Consider the following 22,237-nt stretch of genomic DNA (forward strand, 5'->3'; position numbering starts at 1 on the left):
GGACAAATCGGCAACCAACAAATTGGGAAAAGATCTTCACCAATCCTACATCAGATAGAGGGATATGATATATATTGATAATATCCAATATATATAAAGAACTCAAGAAGTTAGACTCCAGAAAACCAAACAACCCTATTAAAAATGGGGTACAGAGTTAAACAAAGAATTCCCACCCGAAGAACTTCGGATGGCGGAGAAGCATCTTAAAAAATGCTCAACTTCATTAGTCATTAGGGAAATGCAGATCAAAACAACCCTGAGATTTCACCTTATACCAGTCAGAATGGCTAAGATTAAAAATTCAGGAGACAGCAGGTGTTGGAGAGGGTGTGGAGAAAGAGGAACACTCCTCCACTGCTGGTGGGGTTGCAAATTGGTACAACCACTCTGGAAATCAGTCTGGCGGTTCCTCTGAAAACTGGCCACCTCACTTCCAGAAGATCCTGCTACACCACTCCTGGGCATATACCCAGAGGATTGCCCACCATGTAATAAGGATACATGCTCTACTATGTTCATAGCATTCCCTATTTATAATTGCCAGATGCTGGAAAGAACCCAGGTATCCCTCAACAGAGAGTGGATGCAAAAAATGTGGTATATCTACACAATGGAGTACTATTCAGCCATTAGAAACAATGAATTCATGAAATTTTTAGGCAAATGGATGGAGCTAGAGAATATCATACTAACTGAGGTAACCCAGACTCAAAAGGTGAATCATGGTATGCACTCACTAATAAGTGGTTATTAACCTAGAAAACCTGGAATACCCAAAACATAATCCACACATCAAATGAGGTACAAGAAGAAATGGAGGAGTGGCCCCTTGCTCTGGAAAGACTCAGTGAAGCAGTATTTTGGCAAAACCAGAATGGGGAAGTGGGAAGGGGTGGGTGGGAGGACAAATGGAGAGAAGGGGGCTTACGGGACTTTTGGGGAGTGGGGGGCTATAAAAGGGGAAATCATTTGAAATTTAAATAAAAAATTATATCGAATAATAAAAAAATAATAATAATTAAAAAAAGGATAATGACATTATATTGCTTGTAGGAACATGGGTGAAATTAGAGATCACCACATTAAAAGAAAACTGTACCACAAAGATAAATATCACGTTTTCTGTCATATGTGAAATGTAGGAGGAAATTGACCTACAACTATAAAGGATACTGTAAAGAATGTAGAAACGGCAAGATGCAGGATGGAGAAGGATTAAAAAGTAACAGAAGGAGTAAATATGATCCAAGGACACTAAATACCTTATAGAAATGTCATAATGAATCTTCTCACTTTGTATAATTAATATATGCTAATTTAAAAAAAAAGATAAGGAAATGAACTCTAAAATACAGATAGCAATAGATGAGGCTAGAAGAGCAGACTGACGCCAGGTCCTGCTGCATAATATTGAGCAAAAGGAAGTGCTTTTGATTAGTAATCGGAGACAAAAAAGGGTGCTAGTTTGTATTAAGATGAAGAATAACATCATCAAATTTACAGTTTATAAAGATACAGTACATAAAGAGAGGATGAGGAGTAAGACAAAGTTGGGAAGCATTTTTTATTAATTGAAGAGAAATGTAACAATAATTCAAATTGTGTTGGCATTTGTGCAACTAGTAAAAGGATGGATCCTAGATATATATTGATAGATGAGCTGACAGGACACATCGTTCCCTAGAACAGTGGCTCTCAACCTTCTTAATTCTGTGACCCTTTAATATAGTTACTTATGTCATGGTGACCCCCAACCATATCATTATTTTTGTTGCTACTTCTATTTTATTTATTTATTATTTATTTATTTATAGTATGCAAGTGCACTGTTACTCTCTTCAGACATACTAGAAGACATCAAATCCCATTACATATGGTTGTGAGCCACCATGTGGTTGCTGGGAATTGAACTCAGGACCTCTGGGTTGAGCAGTCAGTGCTCTTAACCACTGAACCATCTCTCCAACCCCTTGTTGCTATTTCTTAACTATAATTTTGCTACGATTATAAGTCATAATGTAAATACTCAATATACAGGATATCTGTTATGCAATCCAAAGGGGTCATGACCCACAGGTTGAGAACCACTGTACTACATGTTTAAAAAGAGTTGACTAATGGGTAATTCCTATCCTGTTAAGTGAGACATAGACTTGAGGAAGGACAAGAATGAGAGTATCCATCTCAAAGAATGCTGAGAATAATTTAGCACTAATGTTCACTTAGAGTTCTCCACACAATGTTTTCTTTCTATATCCACTACTGCCACAGCTAGAATTGCAAGCAGTATGTCAAGCTTTTATCATAATAAATGATGTAATATAATGAATATCATGTATAACCCTCAGACCAAGCCCATGAGGTAAGTCATACTATTAAGGATGATAAAAAACAAAAACAAAAAAGCTGGTGCTTATAAAGGATAAAAGGCCTTGACCATGATACAGCTGAGACTTGGGCAGCTGTTTCAGATTCCAGAGTTCAGGCACAAATCAGCTTGCTCTAGTTTCTTCTCATTTAGTACCCATTCTTTGTTGAAACCTATCTTTCTGTATCATGACAAAAGAGGTACATTTATGCTAATTTATGTCTACATAATAATCTGTAGTCCTATTTGCAGTTTCCTTGGTGTACAGTGTGGTCTCACGATAAAGGCAGAATCTTACAGATTAAAGATGAACAACAGAGGGCAGTAGAATAGAGATAATAAGTTCATGAAAAGTAAGGATCAAGTCCAAAAAGGAATTTTCAGAAATCGAATCAGTTCTTGTTTTATAATGTCAGAAATGCTGTGGTCATTTTTCAGTTTCCAAGTTTTATAAACTTTATACAAAAGTGTTTTTAAAGAAGCTTTTTATTGAGAATCTTCATAGGAGGTATGTCCTTAAATGGCTCTTTTTCTTTTCTTTCCTTCTTTCTTTCTTTTTCTTTCTTTCTGTCTTTCTTTCTTTTTTCTTTCTTTCTTTTTTTCTTGAGAAAAGGTCTCATATTTGAGTCCTGGCTAACTTGGAATTAATTATGTAGATAAGACTATGATCAAAATAATAGAGGTCTTCCTGCCTCTGCTTCCTAAATATTGGGATTAAAGGCAAGTGCCACAATGCCTGGATTGTTCTTTATTTTTTGGCCATTTAACTTCTAGATATCCAAGGTATAAAATTCACAATAAATTCAAGAAGCATACTCATCAGCATATCACACGGTGGTGGAATAAATATAATTATAGGTTATGAGTATGTGGTTTATGTTTTCTAAGACCTCATTGCTTGACATAGTACATACATACTTTCCTTTATTTAACTCAAGGTTGAAATGATTAATAATGAAAGAGAAATGATAAGTCATTCATTGCTAATGGCAGGTGTTTAGTTTTAATAAAAGGTATGTTTTCATTCATGATTAGTTTGGTTATTAGGCACCAATTACATAAGAAACAACTCTCTGTAGAATGTCCTCTGTGTAAAAGGTACTAAAGCAAGTGAAAGCAAACAAGCTCTTGAATTTCTCACAGATTAAAAGAATCTGCAGCATACTTAGAAATTATAGTCAAGCAAACAAAATTCAGAACATTGAACATTACTTCCTATGTGATTCAACACAGAAAATGGAGTTTAGCAAACACTAAAAAAAATTAAGTGTTTGACTATCTAAACATTTCCTGTGCTTCCTTAAACATCAGGGGGTTCTCTAACTCCCAAAAACACAAAGTATATGAGTTTTGTTTTTTTTTTTTTAATACCTTCACTGTCAGCAACTAGAAAAGGGTGTGGTATCTCTTGGAGTTGGGGTATAGGCCATTGTGAACTCCTGGACATGGATACTGAAAGCCAAACTCAAGTCTTCAGGAAGAGCAGCAAGTACTTTCAACAGAAAATTATCTTTCCAACTTCATATATATTACTTATAGGTATTCCTTTCCAATGTAATTTGTTCCAATTCCTTTTTTGCTCTTCACTCTCATTCTCTTTATGATAAACTCTAACCCTAACCTTAATCCCTAACCCTAACCCTAACTCTTAACCCTAACCCTAACCCTAACCCTAACCCTAACTCCTAACCCTAACCCTAACCCTAACCCTAACCCTAACCCTAACCCTAAACCCAGCCCTAACCCTAACCATAACCCTAAGATTATAGTCTTCAAATGTAAGGCAATATATACTTACTTATATATAAAGAGACATTAGATGAATGCTTGTTTTTTGATGCTATTACCCTTATCTACTCTTGATGCCTTTCCTTTGACTCCCCTTAAGGAAAGGGTTTATTCGTGCTTTATAGTTACATTCTTATTCTCAGAGGGGAAACATCTTCTCTTCTTTTAATTGAATCCTCAGCTTACTCCATAGGCTCTTCACACATAGAATGGACTTTCGATAAATGTCATTTGTTGACTGTCAGAAACTCTCAGATCACTGAAATCTAGAAGTATTTAAGTTACTTGTACAAATATGCTCTTTTGTTTGTTTGTTTGGTTGGTTGTTTGCTTGTTTTTTTGTTTTGTTTTATATACAAGAATGGCTTCTAATTTGCTCTATAGTTAAGGATGACCTTGGGAACTTTTGTTCCTGCTGCCAGGACATTCCTAGTGTTGGAAATTCAAGTGTAATATCACATTCAGTTTATGTAGTACTGAGGCTCAAACCTAGGGTCTCCCCATACTTGCCAAGTACTCTTACTGAGTTACATGGTATGCCCCTCAAAATCTTTTAAAAGCTTACCAAAGCAATACATTTAATTATAAATTTCCATGCATATTTTTGTTGACCCCCCAATTCTTCTCCCTATTCTGGATCCTCCCAGATCCTCCTATTTTACTAATACAAATACCATAAAGGAAATTTTTGGAAGGGGAAAAATATTAAGAATGATTCTAATTACACCAGTCCCTTCTTAAGTAGAAGAGTAAAAATGCCACATATAAACCTGATTTGTATTTAGAGGCATGTAGGGATACATCTGTGCCATAAGTAATGTTTTCTTTATACACATTATTCTGTTTTTTAAAATTGATCTCACATGATGTAAAAGAAAAAAGGGGAAGTGCTATTGTTTTTAAGCGGAATATGCTTCAAGGTTTTATTATTTTTGAGACACTAGGTAAATTTAGCGTTGTGTTGTGTAGATGACTCATATGAAAGACAGTGGTCAACAAAAGGGATTTCTGTAATCATTCTCTGTGAAAACTGTTGTTATTTCCAAAGGAACATCCCAGGAGGGCCATTAGCTCTTAGACAGATGGAACATTAACTGTTTTAGACAGAGGCATTAGGTAGGTCCCATGAAATCTCCTTCCCTTTTCCTTACTGTCAGCAAAGTATTTTAAAAACTGTTTTGCATTTATTTAGTTTATGTTTTGTGTGCATACAAATATATGCACATGTGGAGATCAGAGGACAATCTGCTAGAGTTGATTCCATCTTTCCATCATGTGGGTTCCAGGGACGGAACTCAGGTCTTTAGGCTTGGTGGCAAATTACTTTTACTCACTGAGCCATCTTTTTGGCCCAACAATTTTGTTTTTAAAGGTTGTTTTTCTGCTTTATCACTATGTTTCCTTGGTCTAGAGCTATAGTCCAAGTCTTACTGCCTCTGTGGTGTTTGTAGAATATTCTCAAATGGTAGCCTCACAATTAATTTTGGTTATCATTTTTTTTAAGTTTTATTGTTATCATTTTAATTTTATTTTGTTGAGACAGTGGCTTTCTATGTAGCTTAGGATGGGCTTGAACCCACCATGTAGCCTAGGCTAACCTCATTCTTGCATTGATCACCTCATCTCTGCTTCCCAAATGCTAGGATCTCCGGCATATGCCACCATACTTTAGACCTTAGAGTGAAATAAACTGTGCCATATGCAGTTTCAGGAAAACGATTTTATTTTATTTTTCTAATCCTTCCAAACATAAAACCCATATCCAAACAGGCTGAGACTTTTACTAGAACAAAGTAATAAGAATATCTTATGACACTGCCAATACTTGTGTCTGGTGTCCTTTTTATGACTCCATCCCTAACCTCCATCCCAAAGCCCTGCTCTAGAGTGCTGGTGCTATACTAAGTCCAAGTTTCCTTTTGGTTGGGCCCTTTTACAAATGAGTCACCCATATTTTAGCCATCCATCCTTTCCCTTCACCCCATCTCCTGAATACACTGAAATAAACCACCCTTCAGAAAGCTCCCCTCTTATCTGACCTTACTTAATCTATCTCAGGAGCCTAACACACAACAAAAGTCACCTTGGTTTCCTACTCTAGTCACTCAGCTATTCCCTCTGCCTCCCTGTCCCAGAGGAAGAAACATCCTTTCCAAATTACCCATGCCTATAAATCTGTTTTGTCTTTTAGGGGTAGGGACAAAATAATTTCACTATGTTTACAAAATAGACATATATAAGAATTACTAGCTCCTTGGCCTTATTTGACCCTGCAACATCTTGCAACTCATTGTTCCTCATCCCCTAGCCCTCAGTTCCCTTGCAAAATGTCTTTCAAAACCTTTAAAAGGCATAAATGTATCTCAGCAGAACTTCAAGCAAATCTTGAATGGATTTTGTTTAGTATAACAACAGATGGTGTGGTCCTTTGAATTCTAAACTTTAGTAATCCAATAGCCATGCATCATATAAAATCCTGATATTATACGAGCTCATATGTGATCATATTATGTGGTACAATATATGTGATCATATAGCTCACATTCCAAGTTCTCTTCTGCTACCTCCTTCCCAAAGGCTAAAGATTTCCCTTATTCACTGCTGTAATCTAGTTTTAATCCTTCTCTTCACAGTCTAGAGGACTTGTCAAAATTCTCCTCACTCCTTGTAGTTTCTATTCAGCCACCATCGCAAGTGTGTTTGAATATCTAAAGGAAACGAAAAGTTTCATGGACTTTGTTCAGCTGCCTCAACCTCAGTGATCTTGACTTTTGATTTTTCCCCTGTTCACACTGTTACTTCATGGCCTGATAGGTTCCTAACTCAGGTTGAGTTTGCCCTCTAGTGGACATGTAGCTATAGCCAAGAGGCAATTTTCTTTGTCACAATGGAAAGGGTAGGGGATGAATCACACAGACAAGTAGAGACTAGGAATTCTGCTGACCATCCTACAATGCACAAGAAACTGTAACTCACAACAAAAATCTATCCCAAGCCAGATGTCAAAGATTTATCCAAATCCAAAGACACTGAAATTAGGAAGCCCTGCAATAGAGGGAGATAACCTAGCCCAAAAGGTGTTTGGAAAATTGCAACCTGGAGATCTGGTCCCTAATCCTGGTGGTGACTATACCCTCACCAATAACAGATAACCTAAAATCATATCTCTGTTCCTGTGGGTGTTTCATGTCTTCAACAGCTTCTCATTCTCTAGGTCTGTAGTGCATAGAAGATAGCCAGGACTCTTCTACTGGTTCCTCAGTCTGGTTCAAATACTGTCCCTTCTTCTTCTTCCACCTGTGAATTAGATTTACACATAGTTAATTTTAACATATAGCAATAAAAGAGAGAGAAGACCAACCTCCTACCCAGCCCCTCCACTCCCACCTTCCCCCACCACTCCCCTCCCAGTGAGATAGAACTCTGTTGCACTTTACTTTCTGAACACACTGAGAGCCTTTGAAATCCACATTCTCCTCCATTTATCACGATGCCAAGTTGGAAGAGAAAATGCCACCAGCTAGCACTATGCTTTTGGCCCCTGTGGACTGGTAAACGCTTGGCACTCTCAGTAGCTGACTCACCTTGGAGCAGTTGGTATAAGTTTCCTGTTCAGATCTGTCTGGCTCTGCCCACTGGGGACTAGGGAAGATTTCTGTTAAAAGGCTGTATAATCGTAGAGATCCTCGCTTGTATCTGGTGGTGGTATCCTCTGTAGTCTCTCAGAACTCTCATACTGGTGGCAAATCTCTGCCATGTCAATTTGAATTGATCATAAACCTGAGGGTAATCTATCCCAGGTCTCATTTGATGGTTTAAATGACATTTCTTGTGATATTACTCTGCCAGAACATGAGCCTCCTATCCAGTGTCACTCCTGGGAGCAACCATAATAGGCTTGACCTCTTTGGGGTAATAGAATTCCCTCAGAACTTAAGTGCCCTACCAAGTTCAAGTTTAAGTGCCCTGGGAGATTCGGGATAAAGGAATTCTTACTATTTACTAACAGCTAATTCAACTCCCCTGTCAATTCCAGTAATTTTTTTGATGAAGTGTTTTTCAACTACTTTTCTGGTCCAGGCATTATAATATAGACCTACAACCTTAATACTTGTGAAATGTAATCAGGAAGATGTGTCATTCAAGGTCATTCTCAGCTACATAGTGAGTTGGAGGCTATGCTGAGCTACACAAATCCTTGCCTCAAAAAATGGGGCGGGGAAGAGCAAAAAAGAAAGAGAAAACATTTTGTTCTTCTCGTGCCAGCTTGATATGGAAATGATCTAATAGCCCAGAACAGAAACCCACTTCTTAGCTTATTGTGATAAAATGGATCTTTCTGTTATACAATTGCAGGAAGTACACAGTAGCTGAGTTCTCTGGACTCCAGCGATCAGCATCTCTGTGCCCTGGAGTCTCCCACTAGTACTGCTCTAAAATCATCAAGAAAACAGCTGTAGCTGTTCCCCACCTTAGCCAGAGCTAGGCATGGGCTATGGCCTCCAGTATGGCTATGATCCTGGACACAACTTGAAGTGATACACTGAGTCTTTAGCCAATCCCATCCTGGCCTTAGAATTTACCTCCCTTGAGATTCTCCACATTGAGAATCAGTTTGTATTTAATAATCCTTTTGACTTCATCATTTGAGGGCTAGGTGTGTGGAGAGGGAGGGGTTTTGTATATTTAGCTGTCTAGGTCCAGCAGGCACTAGGGAGAGCATACATACACGCACATGCGCGTGTGCACACACACACACATACACAGTGAGGCCATTCTGGGGTTGTGAATGTTAATGATCTGAAATACAACAGAAATCATCAAAACCTCTGCCTCCCCAAACCATTTCTACCATCCCATATCTCACATTATCCTATTCTCTTCATGACGGCCCCAATTCCCCTTCCCCAATTCTGATGTACCCTTCAACCTCCCCCAAGAACTGATTTCCCATTTGTTTGTTTCTGTTCTATTTCACATTCCAAATTCATTAAGGGTTTTGCAGCCAAATTCCCTTCCCACAATGGAAACAGTTTTCCCTTCTTGAAAAATTCACAGCTTTACACCAAGGACAGTCCCAATCCCCAGGCCTACGAAATGCTGAAAATCTCTTGTCCTTTGGTAGTTCTTGATGATCTCCTCTATGGATTCCCATATCAGACAGATGACTCATATCAGAGGCCACGGAATAGGGATACATTTGAGGTGGTCTTTCTGTGGTTGGTAGTTGGGATGTGGTGGGCATGGCTGGGAAGGGGCTTTCATAGGAGTATGTGAATGAGGCTGGGAGTTGGACAGTAAGTGGCTCAGAGGAGGCAGCGGCTTTCAGATTTAGGGACTGAGAGAAAGAGCACATGGATGTTTCCTTGGGTCTGAGGTCTACTCTCTGCCTTTTCAAGGGGTAATTTTTCCACTTCACGACTCCAAGAAGCTGCATGAAACTTCCATTGGGATCCTCTGAGGCCTCTTCTGGGGCAGTTATTGTCCCTGCCAGGGCGGCTTCTGTCCTATTTGCCTTCTCATCCGGTCTTCCTGTGGCAGCAGCCATCAATTCTGCCAAATTTTCCTTCGCACTTGACCATTGTGTCCTCATCCCTCTTCTGACAACAGCAGGAGGAATGGCCACAGCTGGTCTTACTGCATTTGGGAGCGCTCTCAGCTCCTAGGAAAAAGTGGAAAAGGTTGAGACTTGGTTGAAGAATGGGTTATTAACATAGGCATGGGATGGGAAGGGGTAAGACAGGACCAGATGACAATCTTACTGCCTGGAGGATCTTCAGTCTCAGTAGGTCTCGCTCTCTTTGAACTTCTTCTAGTTTTGCCTGCGCCATTTTAAGCTGGATAGCTATCTCCTTCTGCTCCATCTCTTGCTGGTGGGTGAGCGGCTTCAGGTCTGGTGACAAGGAGAGTGCAGACACCTTATGTAGGCTAGACAAATCTTGCAGCCACTGTACCCCATGCCCTTGTAAGCAGCCTTGCCTGTGAGCGAAGCGCACACCCAGGGCCAGGGTGCCCCAGGCACAGGCTTCCCGAGCCTCAGTAGGCACCTCGCTATCCTCAAGGATGACTTTGAGCTTGTCTTCCACCTCTTCCCAGGACAGGGAAAGGTTCTCAAGGTAGAAATCAGGGCCTTTGTCGTGCTTGGCCATTTGTTCATTGATAAACATTGACACCTTGCTATGCCGGAACCCACTTCCGAGATCCTCAGGATTCAAGGCCATGATGGCTGGGTGTCTTTATGGGCTTTTCTGGCCCTGGGAGAGTAAATAAATCTGTAGTCCTTGCTCCCTTAGCCTCGTGGTGATAGTACCTCTTCTCTCCTTCAGTGTCTTATTGGCCGTCTGTTCTTCCGGGCTTTCCCCGTCCCGCCCATCCCCTCCCCTTCCCTCCCCTCTGGTCTTCTGGTACCCTCCCTCCCCTCCCCCACCCAACAGCTCTGGCTCCACCCCTCAATTATTCTGTCATAATGACTCCTGGTAGCTGCTTTTCTACAGCAATTTCACAGCAGATCTCACCTTTCCAGTTCTTGATCAGAGGAGGTTCACATCAACCATATCTGTCTACTTGCTGTAGAGTCCACACCCCTGCAAAGGCCTGCCTGTCATGCTTCAAGGGAGAAATCACAACCTTGTCCACCTTGCTCTCTCCAAAGACTTCAGTCTAACTCTTATGGATTTTAATCAAGGACTATTCCAACTTCTAGACTGTGAAAGTAGTAAGGAAGAAGGTCTCCACATCTCCTTGGAAGTAAGGGAAACATCTATACACACACACACACACACACACACACACACAATCCTCATGCTGTGGAGAAAAGCAAGACAGAAAAGACTTGAAGCAAAAAGAAATTAAACTCTCCAAAGAAGGATTTAAAATTCACACACTTTCCTTGCCAGGAGCTTATCCCAAGCATAGGACTTATGCGCTTCAGCCTGAAGGCGCAAGGTTTCACATATCTTAAAGACCTCCATTGCCAAACTCTTCCAAAACAAAACAAAACAAAAGCAAAAACCAACAACCACAACTCACTACTTCCTATGAAAAAAATTGGCAAATTAAACTTTATTGGAAGAAATGATAATTCATGAGTTCAGCAATATTAATAAATAGTAAAACTAATTCAGAACATTTCAGCCATCATACAAAACAGAGGGATAGATAAGCCAAGCCTGAAAGGGGAGAAACTACCTGATTGGTTGTAGCAAGGCATTTGACCTACTGGGCACTGTTAGATCACTAGGCTTCCTGGGATTAAATGAAAACCATCTAATTGTGACTGGTGGAAACTCAGCTTTTTCTAGCACTTTTAAATTGAGATTTGTTTATGCATTGAATTGGGTTGTAGTTCAACAGGAAATGGATGGAGAGTACCTCATATTGACCTTTAGTTTATTTAACTATTTACCATCATATTTTTATTACTTTAATTTGAAGTGGATTTCTATTTAAAAGAATTAATAGGCATTTTAAGCCATTTTATGCTTTTTAGAAAACTGAGCAGAGCTGGACAGTGGTGGCGCACTCCTTTAATCCCAGCACTCTGGGAGGCAGAGGCAGGAGGATTTCTGAGTTCAAGGCCAGCCTGGTCTACAGAGTGAGTTCCAGGACAGCCAGGGTTACACAGAGAAACCCTGTCTCAAAAACAAAACAAACAAACAAACAAAAAAACAAAAAAGAAAGAAAGAAAGAAAGAAAGAAAACTAAGCAGAAAGCATTTTCTGCCTACATTTCCTCCCAATATTAGTTTCACTTTTGAAAATTACTGAAGTAATTTAGTACACTATTAAAGTTCAGATGGGAAGTTCACTGTCGGAGTAGTATAATCTGTAGGACTTGAAAAAATGTCATATGTATCCATTATTTTTATCCTATAACCATCCACACCCCACCCTATTTTTTTCCAATGGCTCAACAATTAAAAACATTTGTTGCTCTTTCAGAGGACCTGAGTTCAGTTCCTAGCATGCACATTGGGTGACACACAGCCCACCTGTAGCTACAGCTCTAGGGCAAGTAGTATCTTCTTTTATCTTCCACAGGTATACCCTACATGAGTAAAAATATTTATTTTGTAGTTTTTAAAAATAAATATTTTCACTTTTTTTTTTAAAAAAAAGTTATTCGTCTCTCATTTATTACATCTTGATCACAGTTTTTCCTCCCTCCTCTCTTCCCAGTGCTTCCCCTGTACCTCCTCCCTTCCCATCCACTCCTCCTCCATATCCTTTCAGAAAAGAGCAGGCCTCCTACGGATATCAACTAAACATAGTTTATCAAGTTGCAGTAAGACTAGGTACCTCCCTTCACGTTAAGGTTAGGCAAAGCTACCCACTATGAGGAAAAGGTCCCAAAGGCAGTCAACAGACTCACAGTCAGCCCCTGCTCCCACTGTTAGGAGTCCCACATGAAGATCAAGCTACACAACTATAGCACAAAGGAACTAGGTCAGACCCATGTGGGCTCCCTGATTGTTGCTTCAGTCTCCTAGAGCCACTATGATACCAGATTAGTTGATTCTGTGGCTTTTGTTGCTGTGTCCTTGACCTCTCTGGCTCCTTCCTTCCTCTCCTTTGTTGGCAGGATTCTCCAAGCTCTGCTTAACATTTGCAGTCACTTGCTGGAATAGTCAGAAGCCTGCATTGGCTAGTTTTGTGTGTCAACTTGACACAGGCTGGAGTTATCACAGAGAAAGGAGCTTCAGTTGGGGAAGTGTCTCCATGAGATCCAGCTGTGGGGCATTTTCTCAATTAGTGATCAAGGGGGGAGGGCCCCTTGTGGGTGGTACCACCTTTGGACTGGTGCTTTTGGGTTCTATAAGAGAGTAGGCTGAGCAAGCCAGGGGAAGCAAGCCAGTAAGAAACATCCCTCCATGGCCTCTGCATCAGCTCCTGCTTCCTAACCTGCTTGAGTTCCAGTCCTGACTTCCTTTAGTGATGAACTGCAATGCAGAAGTGTAAGCTGAATAAACCCTTTCCTCCCCAGCTTGCTTTTTGGACATGGTGTTTGTGCAGGAATAGAAAGACAAGACTAAGACAAAATGGTAGAGCATAGTGGGGTATTCCTGTGACAACCTGACCATGTTTTGGGGAGGACTGTGGAAAGACTTTGAAACTTTGGGCTAGATGATCCATTCGGTGTTAAGAGCTCTGTGGAATGTTCTGTAGGAGCTTGGAAGATAATGTTGAGAACAGTGCAGAAGATGGAGGCCTGGCTTGTGAAATTTCAGAGGAGAGATAAAAGACTCTTATCAGGGCCATGATATTTGTTTTTGGTTTTGGGTTTTATTTTTTGCTTCAAGTACATTTGAATTACTTTATTATTATTATTATTATTATTATTATTATTATTATTTTCTATATCCTTTGTTTACATTCCAAATGATTTCTGCTTTCCTGGTTCCTCCCTCCACAGAAGTCCCATAAGACCTCTTACCTCTGCCCATTCCCCAATCACCCCCCTCCCATTTCTCTGTCCTGGTAATCCCCTACAATGTTGCATCAAACCTTTCCAGGACCAGGGCCCTCTCCTTCCTTCCTTCTTGGGAATCATTTAATATGTTAATTTTGTCGTGGATATTCAGGGCTTCTGGGCTAATATCCACTTATCAGTGACTGCATTCCATGTGTATTCTCTTGTGATTGGGTTACCTCAATTAGGATGATATTTTTCAGTTCCAACCATTTGCCTAAGAATTTCAAGAATTCATTGTTTTTAATTGCTGAGTAGTATTCAATTGCATAAATATACTACATTTTCTGTATCCATTCCTCCGTTGAGGGACATCTGGGTTCTTTCCAGCTTTTGGCTGGAAAGCATAGGGCTGCTATGAACAGAGTGCAGCATGTGTCCTTATTACATGCTGGGGAATCCTCTGGGTATATGCCCAGGAGTGGTATAGCAGAGTCCTCCAGAAGTGTCATGCCCAGTTTTCTGAGGAACCGCCAGACTGATTTCCACAGTGGTTGTACCATCTTACAATCCCACCAGTAGTGGAGGAGTGTTTCTCTTTCTCCACATCCTCGCCAACACCTGCTGTCTACTGAGTTTTTAATCTTAGCCATTCTGACTGCTGTGAGGTGAAATCTCAGGGTTGCTTTGATTTGCATTTCCCTAATGATTAATGATGTTGAACATTTCTTAAGGTGCTTCTCAGCCTTTCAAAATTCTTCAGGTGAAAATTCTGTTTAGCTCTGTACCCCATTTTTTAATAGAGTTATTTGGCTCTCTGGAATCTACCTTCTTGAGTTCCTTGTATATATTGGATATTAGCCCTCTGTCAGGTGTAGGATTGGTGAAGATCTTTTTTCCAATTTGTTGGTTGCTGTTTTGTTTGATTGACAGTGTCCCTTGCCTTACAGAAATTTTGTAATTTTATGAGGTCCCATTTGTCAATTCTTGATCTCAGAGCATAAGCTATTGGTGTTCTGTTCAGGAACTTTCCGCCTCTGCCCATCATGTCCTCAAGGGTCTTCCCCAGTTTCTTTTCTATGAGTTTCAGTGTGTCTGGCTTTATATGTAGATCCTTGATCCACTTGGACTTGAGTTTAGTATGAGATGAATGGATCGATTTGCATTCTTCTGCATGCTGACCTCCAGTTGAACCAGCACCATTTGTTGAAAAGGCTATCTTTTTTCAACTGGATGGTTTTAGCTCCTTTGTCAAAGATCAAGTGACCATAGGTGTGTGGGTTCATTTCAGGGTCTTCAATCCTATTCCATTGATCTACCTACCTGTCACTGTACCAACACCATACAGTTTTTAACACTATTGCTCTATAGTACTTCTTGAGGTCCAGGATACTGATTACCCAAGAAGTTCTTTTATTGTTGAGAATAGTTTTAGCTGTCATGGGGTTTTTTGTTATTCCAGATGAATATGAGAATTGCTCTTTCTAACTCTATAAAGACCTGAGTTGGGATTTTGATGGGGATTGCATTGAATCTGTATATTGCTTTTGACAAGATGGCCATTTTAACTATATTAATCCTGCCAATCATGGAATACTTCCAATCATGGAAGATTTTTCCATTTTCTGAAGTCTTCTTCAATTTCCTTCTTCAGAGACTTGAAGTTCTTGTCATACAGATCTTTTACTTGTTTGGTTAGAGTCACACCAAGATACTTCATATTGTTTGTGGCTATTGTGAAGGGTGTCATTTCTCTAATTTCTTTCTCAGCCTGCTTATCCTTTGAGTATAGGAAGGCTACTGATTTGCTTGATTTGCTTTTATAACCAGCAACTTTACTGAAGTTGTTTATCAGCTGTAGGAGTTCTCTGGTGGAATTTTTTGGGTCACAAGTATCAAATCATCTATGAATAGTGATACGTTGAATTCTGCCTTTCCAATTCATATCAATTTGACCTCCTTATGTTGCCTAATTGCTCTAGCTAGGACTTCAAGAACTATATTGAAAAGATATGGAGAGAGGGGGCAGCCTTATCTAGTCCCTGATTTTAGTGGGATTGCTTCAAGTTTCTCTCCTTTTAGTTTGATGTTGGCTACCAGTTGGCTGTATATTGCTTTAACTATGTTTAGGTATGGGCCTTGAATTCCTGTTCTTTCCAAGACTTTTATCATGAAAGGAGGTTGAATTTTGTCAAAAGCTTTTTCAGCATCTAAGGAAATGACCATGTGGGTTTTTTCCTTTGGGTTTGTTTATGTAGTGGATTGCTTTGATGGATTTCTGTATATTGAACCATCCCTGCATCCCTGGGATGAAGCCTACTTGATCATGGTGAATGATCATTTTGATGTGTTCGTGGATTCAGTTGGCAATAATTTCATTGAGTATTTTTGCATTGATATTCATAAGGAAAATTGGTCTGAAGTTCTCATTGTTGGATCTTTGTGTGGTTTTGGTATCAGCATAATTGTGGCTTCATAAAACGAGTTGGGTAGTGTCCCTACTATTTCTATTTTGTGGAATTATTTGAAGAGTATTGCTGTTAGTCTTTGAAGATCTGATAGAATTCTGCACTAAAATCATCTGGTCCTGTGCTTTTTTTTTTTTTTTTTTTTTTTTTTTTTTTTTTTTTTTTTTTTTTTTTTTTTGGTTAGAAGACTTTCAATGACCACTTCTATGTCTTTAGGGGTTATGGGGCTGTTTAGATGATCTATTTGATCCTGATTTAATTTTGGTGTTTGGTATCTGTCTAGTAAATTGTCCATTTCCTTCAGATTCTCCAGTTGTGTTGAGAATGATTTTTTGTAGTAGGATCTGATGCTTTTTTGAATTTCCTCAGTTTCTGTTGTTATATCTCATTTTCATTTCTAACTTTGTTAATTTGGATACTGTCTCTGTGCCCTCTGATTAGTCTGGCTAAGGGTTTATCTATCTTGTTGATTTTTTAAAAGAACCAGGTCCAGGTTCTGTTGATTCTTTTTATGGTACTCTTTGTTTCTACTTGATTGATTTCAGCCCTGAGTTTGATGATTTCCTGTCTTCTATTCCTCTTGGATGAATTAACTTCTTTTATTTCCAGGGCCATCAGGTGTGCTGTTAAGCTGCTAGTGTATGCCCTCTCCAGTTTCTTTTTGGAGGCACTCAAGGCTATGATTTTCCTCTTAGCACTGCTTTCATTGGGTCCCATAAATTTGGGTATGTTGTGCATTCATTTTCATTAAATTCTAGAAAGTAATTGATTTCATTCTTTATTTCTTCCTTGACCAAGGTATCATTGAGTAGAGTATTGTATAGCTTCCATGTGTATATGGGCTTTCTGTTGTTTTTGTTGTTATTGAAGACCACTCTTACTCCATAGTGATCTCATAGGATGCATGGCATTATTTTGATCTTCTTATATCTGTTGAGGTCTGTCTTGTGACCAATTATATGGTCGATTTTGGAGAAGGTACCATGAGGTGCTGAGAAAAAGGTATATTCTTTTACTTTAGGATGAAATGTTTTATATATATATATATATATATATATATATATATATGTGTGTGTGTGTGTGTGTGTGTGTGTGTGTGTGTGTGTGTGTGTGTGTTAAATCCAATTGGTCCAAAGCTTCAATTAGTTTCACTGTGTTCCTGTTTAGTTTCTGTTTTCCTGATCAGTCCATTAAGGAGAGTAGAGTGTTGAAGTCACCCACAATTATTGTATTAGGTGCAATGTGTGCTTTGAGCTTTAGTAACGTTTCTTTTACAAATGAGGGTGTCCTTTCATTTGGAGCATAGATGTTCAGAATTGTGAGATCTTCTTAGTAGATTTTTCCTTTGACGAGTAAGATGTGTCCTTCCATGTCCCATTTGATGACTTTAGGTTGAAAGTCAATTTTATCTGATGTTAGAATGGCTACTCTGGCTTGTTTCCTGAGACCATTTGCTTGTAAAATTGTTTTCTAGCCTTTTACTCTGAGGTAGTGTTTTTCTTTGACACTGAGGTGTGTTTCCTCTATGTAGCATAATGTAGGGTCCTATTTATATATCCAGTCTGTTAGTCTATGTATTTTTTATTGGGGAATTGAATCCATTGATGTTAAGACATATTAAGTAATAGTGAGGGGAGCCTTCCGGGTCTCCACCTCTGGATCAGGAACAGCCTGGGCCATGGTGCCCCATCTCCAGTCAGTGCAGGAGGCCAGCTGTGCACCTGGATGCCAGCTTGGAGGAGTCAGCATGCACTGGTGAGTCCAGTCCTGCAGAGCAGAGGATCCACTCTGGAGGTCTCTGGCAGGATCCTTCTGGTCTCCACCTCTGGATGGGGAACAGCCTGGGCCACAGCACCCCATCTCCAAGCAGTGCAAGAAGCCAGCTGTATACCCAGAGGGCAGCTAGGAAGAGGAAGCTTGCACTGGTGAGTCCGGCATTGACAACAAGACCCCAACTAACACCAGTGAGAACTAGATGGCAAAAGACAATCGTAGGAACATTACTAACAGAAATCAAGGCAATATGGCAGTATCTGAACCCAATTCTCCATTAACAACATGGCTTGGATACCCCAACACACCAGAGAATCAAGATATGGATTTAAAATCACTGGTCATGATGCTGTTACAGGAACACATGAAGGAAATAAATAAATCTCTTAAAGAAATTCAGGAGAAAATGGATCAAAAGTTAGAAGCCCTTACAAGGGAAACACAAAAATCATTGAAAGAAATTCAGGAGAATTCAGAAGCCAATAAGGAAGAAATGCAAAAAATCACTTAAAGAAATACAGGAGAACTTTGGTCAACAGGCTGAAGTCATGAAAGAGGAAACACAAAAATCTCTTAAAGAATTACAGAAAACACAAACACGTAAGTGAAGGAGCTGAGCAAAACCATTCAGGATCTAAAAACAGAAGTAGAAACAACTAAGGAATTGCAAAGGGAGACAACTTTGGAGATAGAAAACCTTGGGAAGAAGTGAGGGACCATAGATGCAAATATCAACAACAGAATACAAGAGATAGAAGAAAGAATCTCAGATGTCGAAGATACCATAGAAACCATGGACTCAACAGTTAAAGAAAATGCAAAATGCAAAAAGCTTGTAACCCAAAACATCCAGGACATCCAGGAAACAATGAGAAGGCCAAACCTAAGGATTATAGGCACAGATGACAGTGAAGATTTACAGCTGAAAGGGCCAGCAAATATCTACAATAAAATTATGGAAGAAAACTTCCCTAATCTAAAGAGAGAGATGCCCATGAATATACAAGAAGCCCACAGAACTCCAAACAGACTGGACCAGAACAGAAATACCGCTCATCACATAATAATCAAAACCCCAAATGTACTAAACAAAGAAAGAATATTAAAGGCAGTAAGAGAAAAAGGCCAAGTAACATATAAAGGAAGACCTATCAGAATGACACCAGACTTCTCACCGGAGACTATGAAAGCTAGAAGATCCTGGTCAGATCTTATGTAGACTCTAAGGGAACACAAATGCCAGCCAAAACTACTATACCCAGCAAAACTCTCAATCACTATAGATGGAGAAACCAAGATATTCCACGACAAAACCAAGTTCACCCAATATCTTTCCACAAACCCAGCCCTACAAAGGATAATAGGAGGGAAACACCAATACAAGGAGGGAAACTTCACCCTGGAAAAAGCAAGATAGTAACCTTCTTTCGTCAAACCCAAAAGATGATAACCAATGAAATATAAAAAAATAACATCAAAAATGACAGGAAGTAATAATCACTATTCCTTAATATCTATTAACATCAATGGACTCAATTCCCCAATAAAAAGACATAGACTAACAGAATGGATACATAAACAGGACTCTATATTTTGCTGCATACAGGAAACACACCTTAGTGTCAAAGACAAACACTACCTTAGAGTAAAAGGCTGGAAGACAATTTTATAAGCAAATGGTCTCAGGAAACAAGCCAGAGTAGCCATTCTAATATCAGATAAAATTGACTTTCAACCTGAAGTCATCAAAAAAGACACTGAGGGACACTTTTTGCTGGTCAAAGGAAAAATAAACCAAGAAGAACTCTCAATTCTGAACATCTATGCTCCAAATGCAAGGACACACTCATTCATAAAAGAAACTTTACTAAAACTCAAAGCACACATTGCACCTAATACATTAATTGTGAGTGACTTCAACACTGCACTTTCCTCAATGGACTGATCAGGAAAACAGAAACTGAACAGGGACACAGTGAAACTTATTGAAGCTTTGGACCAACTAAATTTAACATATATACATATGTATATATATATATATATATACATATATATATATATATATATATATATATATACAGAGAGAGAGAGAGAGAGAGAGAGAGAGAGAGAGCATTTCACCCTAAAGCAAAAGAATATACCTATTTCTCAGCACTTCATGGTACCTTCTTCAAAATCGATCATATAATTGGTCACAAGACAGACCTCAACAGATATAAGAAGATCGAAATAATGCCATGCCTCCTATCAGATCACTATGGAGTAAGAGTTGTCTTCAATAACAACAAAAACAACAGAAAGCCCACATACACATGGAAGCTATACAATACTCTACTCAATGATACCTTAGTCAAGGAAGAAATAAAGAAAAAATCAAAGACTTTTTAGAATTTAATGAAAATGAAGGCACAACATATACAAATTTATGGAACAAAATGAAAGCAGTGCTAAGAGGAAAACTCATAGCCCTGAGTGCCTCCAAAAAGAAACTGGAGAAAGTATAAACTAGCAGATTAACAGCGTACCTGAAGGCCCTGGAAAAATAGAAGTTAATTCATCCAAGAGCAATAGAAGACAGGAAATCATCAAACTCAGGGCTGAAATTAATCAAGAAGAAACAAAGAGAACCATACAAAGAATCAACAAATCCAGGAGCTGGTTGTTTGAGAAAAACAACAAGATAGATAAACCCTTAGCCAGACTAATCAGAGGGCACAGAGACAGTATCCAAATTAACAAAATTAGAAATAAAAAGGGAGATAAAACAACAGAAACTGAGGAAATTAAAAAATCATCAGATCCTACTACAAAAGCCTATACTCAACACAACTGGAGAATCTGGAGGAAATGGACAGTTTCCTAGATAGATATCAAACACCAAAACTAAATCAGCATCAAATAGATCATCTAAACAGTCCCATAACCCCTAAAGAAATAAAAGGGGCCATAGAAAATCTCCCAACCAAAAAAGGCATGGTATCACATGGCTTTAGTGCAGAATTCTATCAGACCTTCAAAGAAGACCTAACACCAATACTCTTCAAACTGTTCCATGAATAGAAACAGAAGGAACACTACCCAACTCATTTTCTGAATCCACAATTACGCTGATACCAAAACCACACAAAGATCCAAAAAAGAAAGATAACTTCAGGCCAATTTCTCTTAAGAATATCAATGCACAAATACTAAATAAAATTCTTGCCAACTGAATCCAAGAACACATCAAAACGATCATCCACCATGATCAAGTATGCTTCATCCCAGGGATGCAGGGATGGTTCAATATAAGAAAATCCATCAATGCAATCCACTACATAAACAAACTCAAAGAAAAAAACCATATGATCATCTCATTAGATGCTGAAAAGGTATTTGACAAAATTCAGCATCCTTTCATGCTTAAAGTCTTGGAGAGAACAGGAATTCAAGGCCCATACCTAAACATAGTAAAAGCAATATACAGCAAACCGGTAGCCAGCATCAAACTAAATGGAGAGAAAGTTGAAGCAATCCCACTAAAATCAGGGACTAGACAAGGCTGCTCTCTTTCTCCTTATCTTTTCAATATAGTACTTGAAGTTCTAGCTAGAGCAATTAGACAACATAAGGAGGTCAAAGTGATACGAATTGGGAAAGGAGTAGTCAAATTATCACTATTCACAGATTATATGATAGTGTACTTAAGTGATCCAAAAAACTACACTGGAGAACTCCTACAACTGATAAACAAGTTCAGCAAAGTTGCTGGTTATAAAATCAGCTCAAGCAAATCAGTTGACTTCCTATACTCAAAGGATAAGCAGGATCAGAAAGAAGTTAGGGAAATGAAACCCTTCACAATAGCCAAAAACAATATAAAGTATCTTGGTGTGACTCTAACCAAACAAGTGAAAGATCTATACGATAAGAACTTCAGGTCTCTGAAGAGGGAAACTGAAGAAGACCTCAGAAAATGGAAAACTCTTCCATGTTCCTGGATTGGCAGGATTAATATAGTTAAAATGGCCATCTTGTCAAAAGCAATATACAGATTCAATGCAATCCCCATCAAAATCCCAACTCAGTTCTTCATAGAGTTAGAAAGAGCAATTCTCAAATTCACCTGGAATAACAAAAATCCAGGATAGCTAAAACTATTCTCAACAGTAAAAGAACTTCTGGGGGAATCAGTATCCCAGACCTCAAGCAATACTACAGAGCAATAGTGTTAAAAACTGCATGGTATTTGCACAGTGACAGAAAAGTGGACCAATGGAGTAGAACTGAAGACCCAGAAATGAATCCATATACCTCTGGTCACTTGATCTTTGACAAAGGAGCAGAAAACATGCAGTCGAAAAAAGATAGCCTTTTCAACAAATGGTGCTGATTAAACTGGAGGTCAGCATGCAGAAGAATGGGAATTGATCCATACTTATCTCCTTGT

At 39.0% G+C, this 22,237-nt stretch overlaps 2 protein-coding genes across 2 annotated transcripts in view; one reads left to right on the top strand and one right to left on the bottom strand.

Annotated features, from left to right (window-relative positions):
• Positions 1–22,237, top strand: part of Il1rapl2 (interleukin 1 receptor accessory protein like 2) — a 690,466-nt gene that overhangs the window by 49,534 nt on the left and 618,695 nt on the right. The window lies entirely within an intron of this gene.
• Positions 7,802–10,380, bottom strand: Tex13a (testis expressed 13A). Its single transcript, XM_052170803.1, has 2 exons — positions 9,922–10,380; positions 7,802–7,909 (listed from the first exon to the last, which is right to left on the bottom strand). The coding sequence occupies exons 1-2, from the start codon at positions 10,378–10,380 to the stop codon at positions 7,802–7,804; spliced, it is 567 nt and encodes a 188-aa protein (XP_052026763.1).

Source organism: Apodemus sylvaticus, chromosome X (assembly GCF_947179515.1).
Source record: "Apodemus sylvaticus chromosome X, mApoSyl1.1, whole genome shotgun sequence".
Classification (NCBI taxonomy): domain Eukaryota; kingdom Metazoa; phylum Chordata; class Mammalia; order Rodentia; family Muridae; genus Apodemus; species Apodemus sylvaticus.

Excerpts from the sequence above, each read along its gene's own strand:
- Tex13a (XM_052170803.1), bottom strand. The coding sequence starts at position 10,380 with ATGGCCTTGAATCCTGAGGATCTCGGAAGTGGGTTCCGGCATAGCAAG. Across the intron at positions 7,910-9,921 it reads GACTGAAGATCCTCCAGGCA|AGATTTGCCACCAGTATGAG; the intron begins GTAAGATTGTCA and ends TTGACATGGCAG.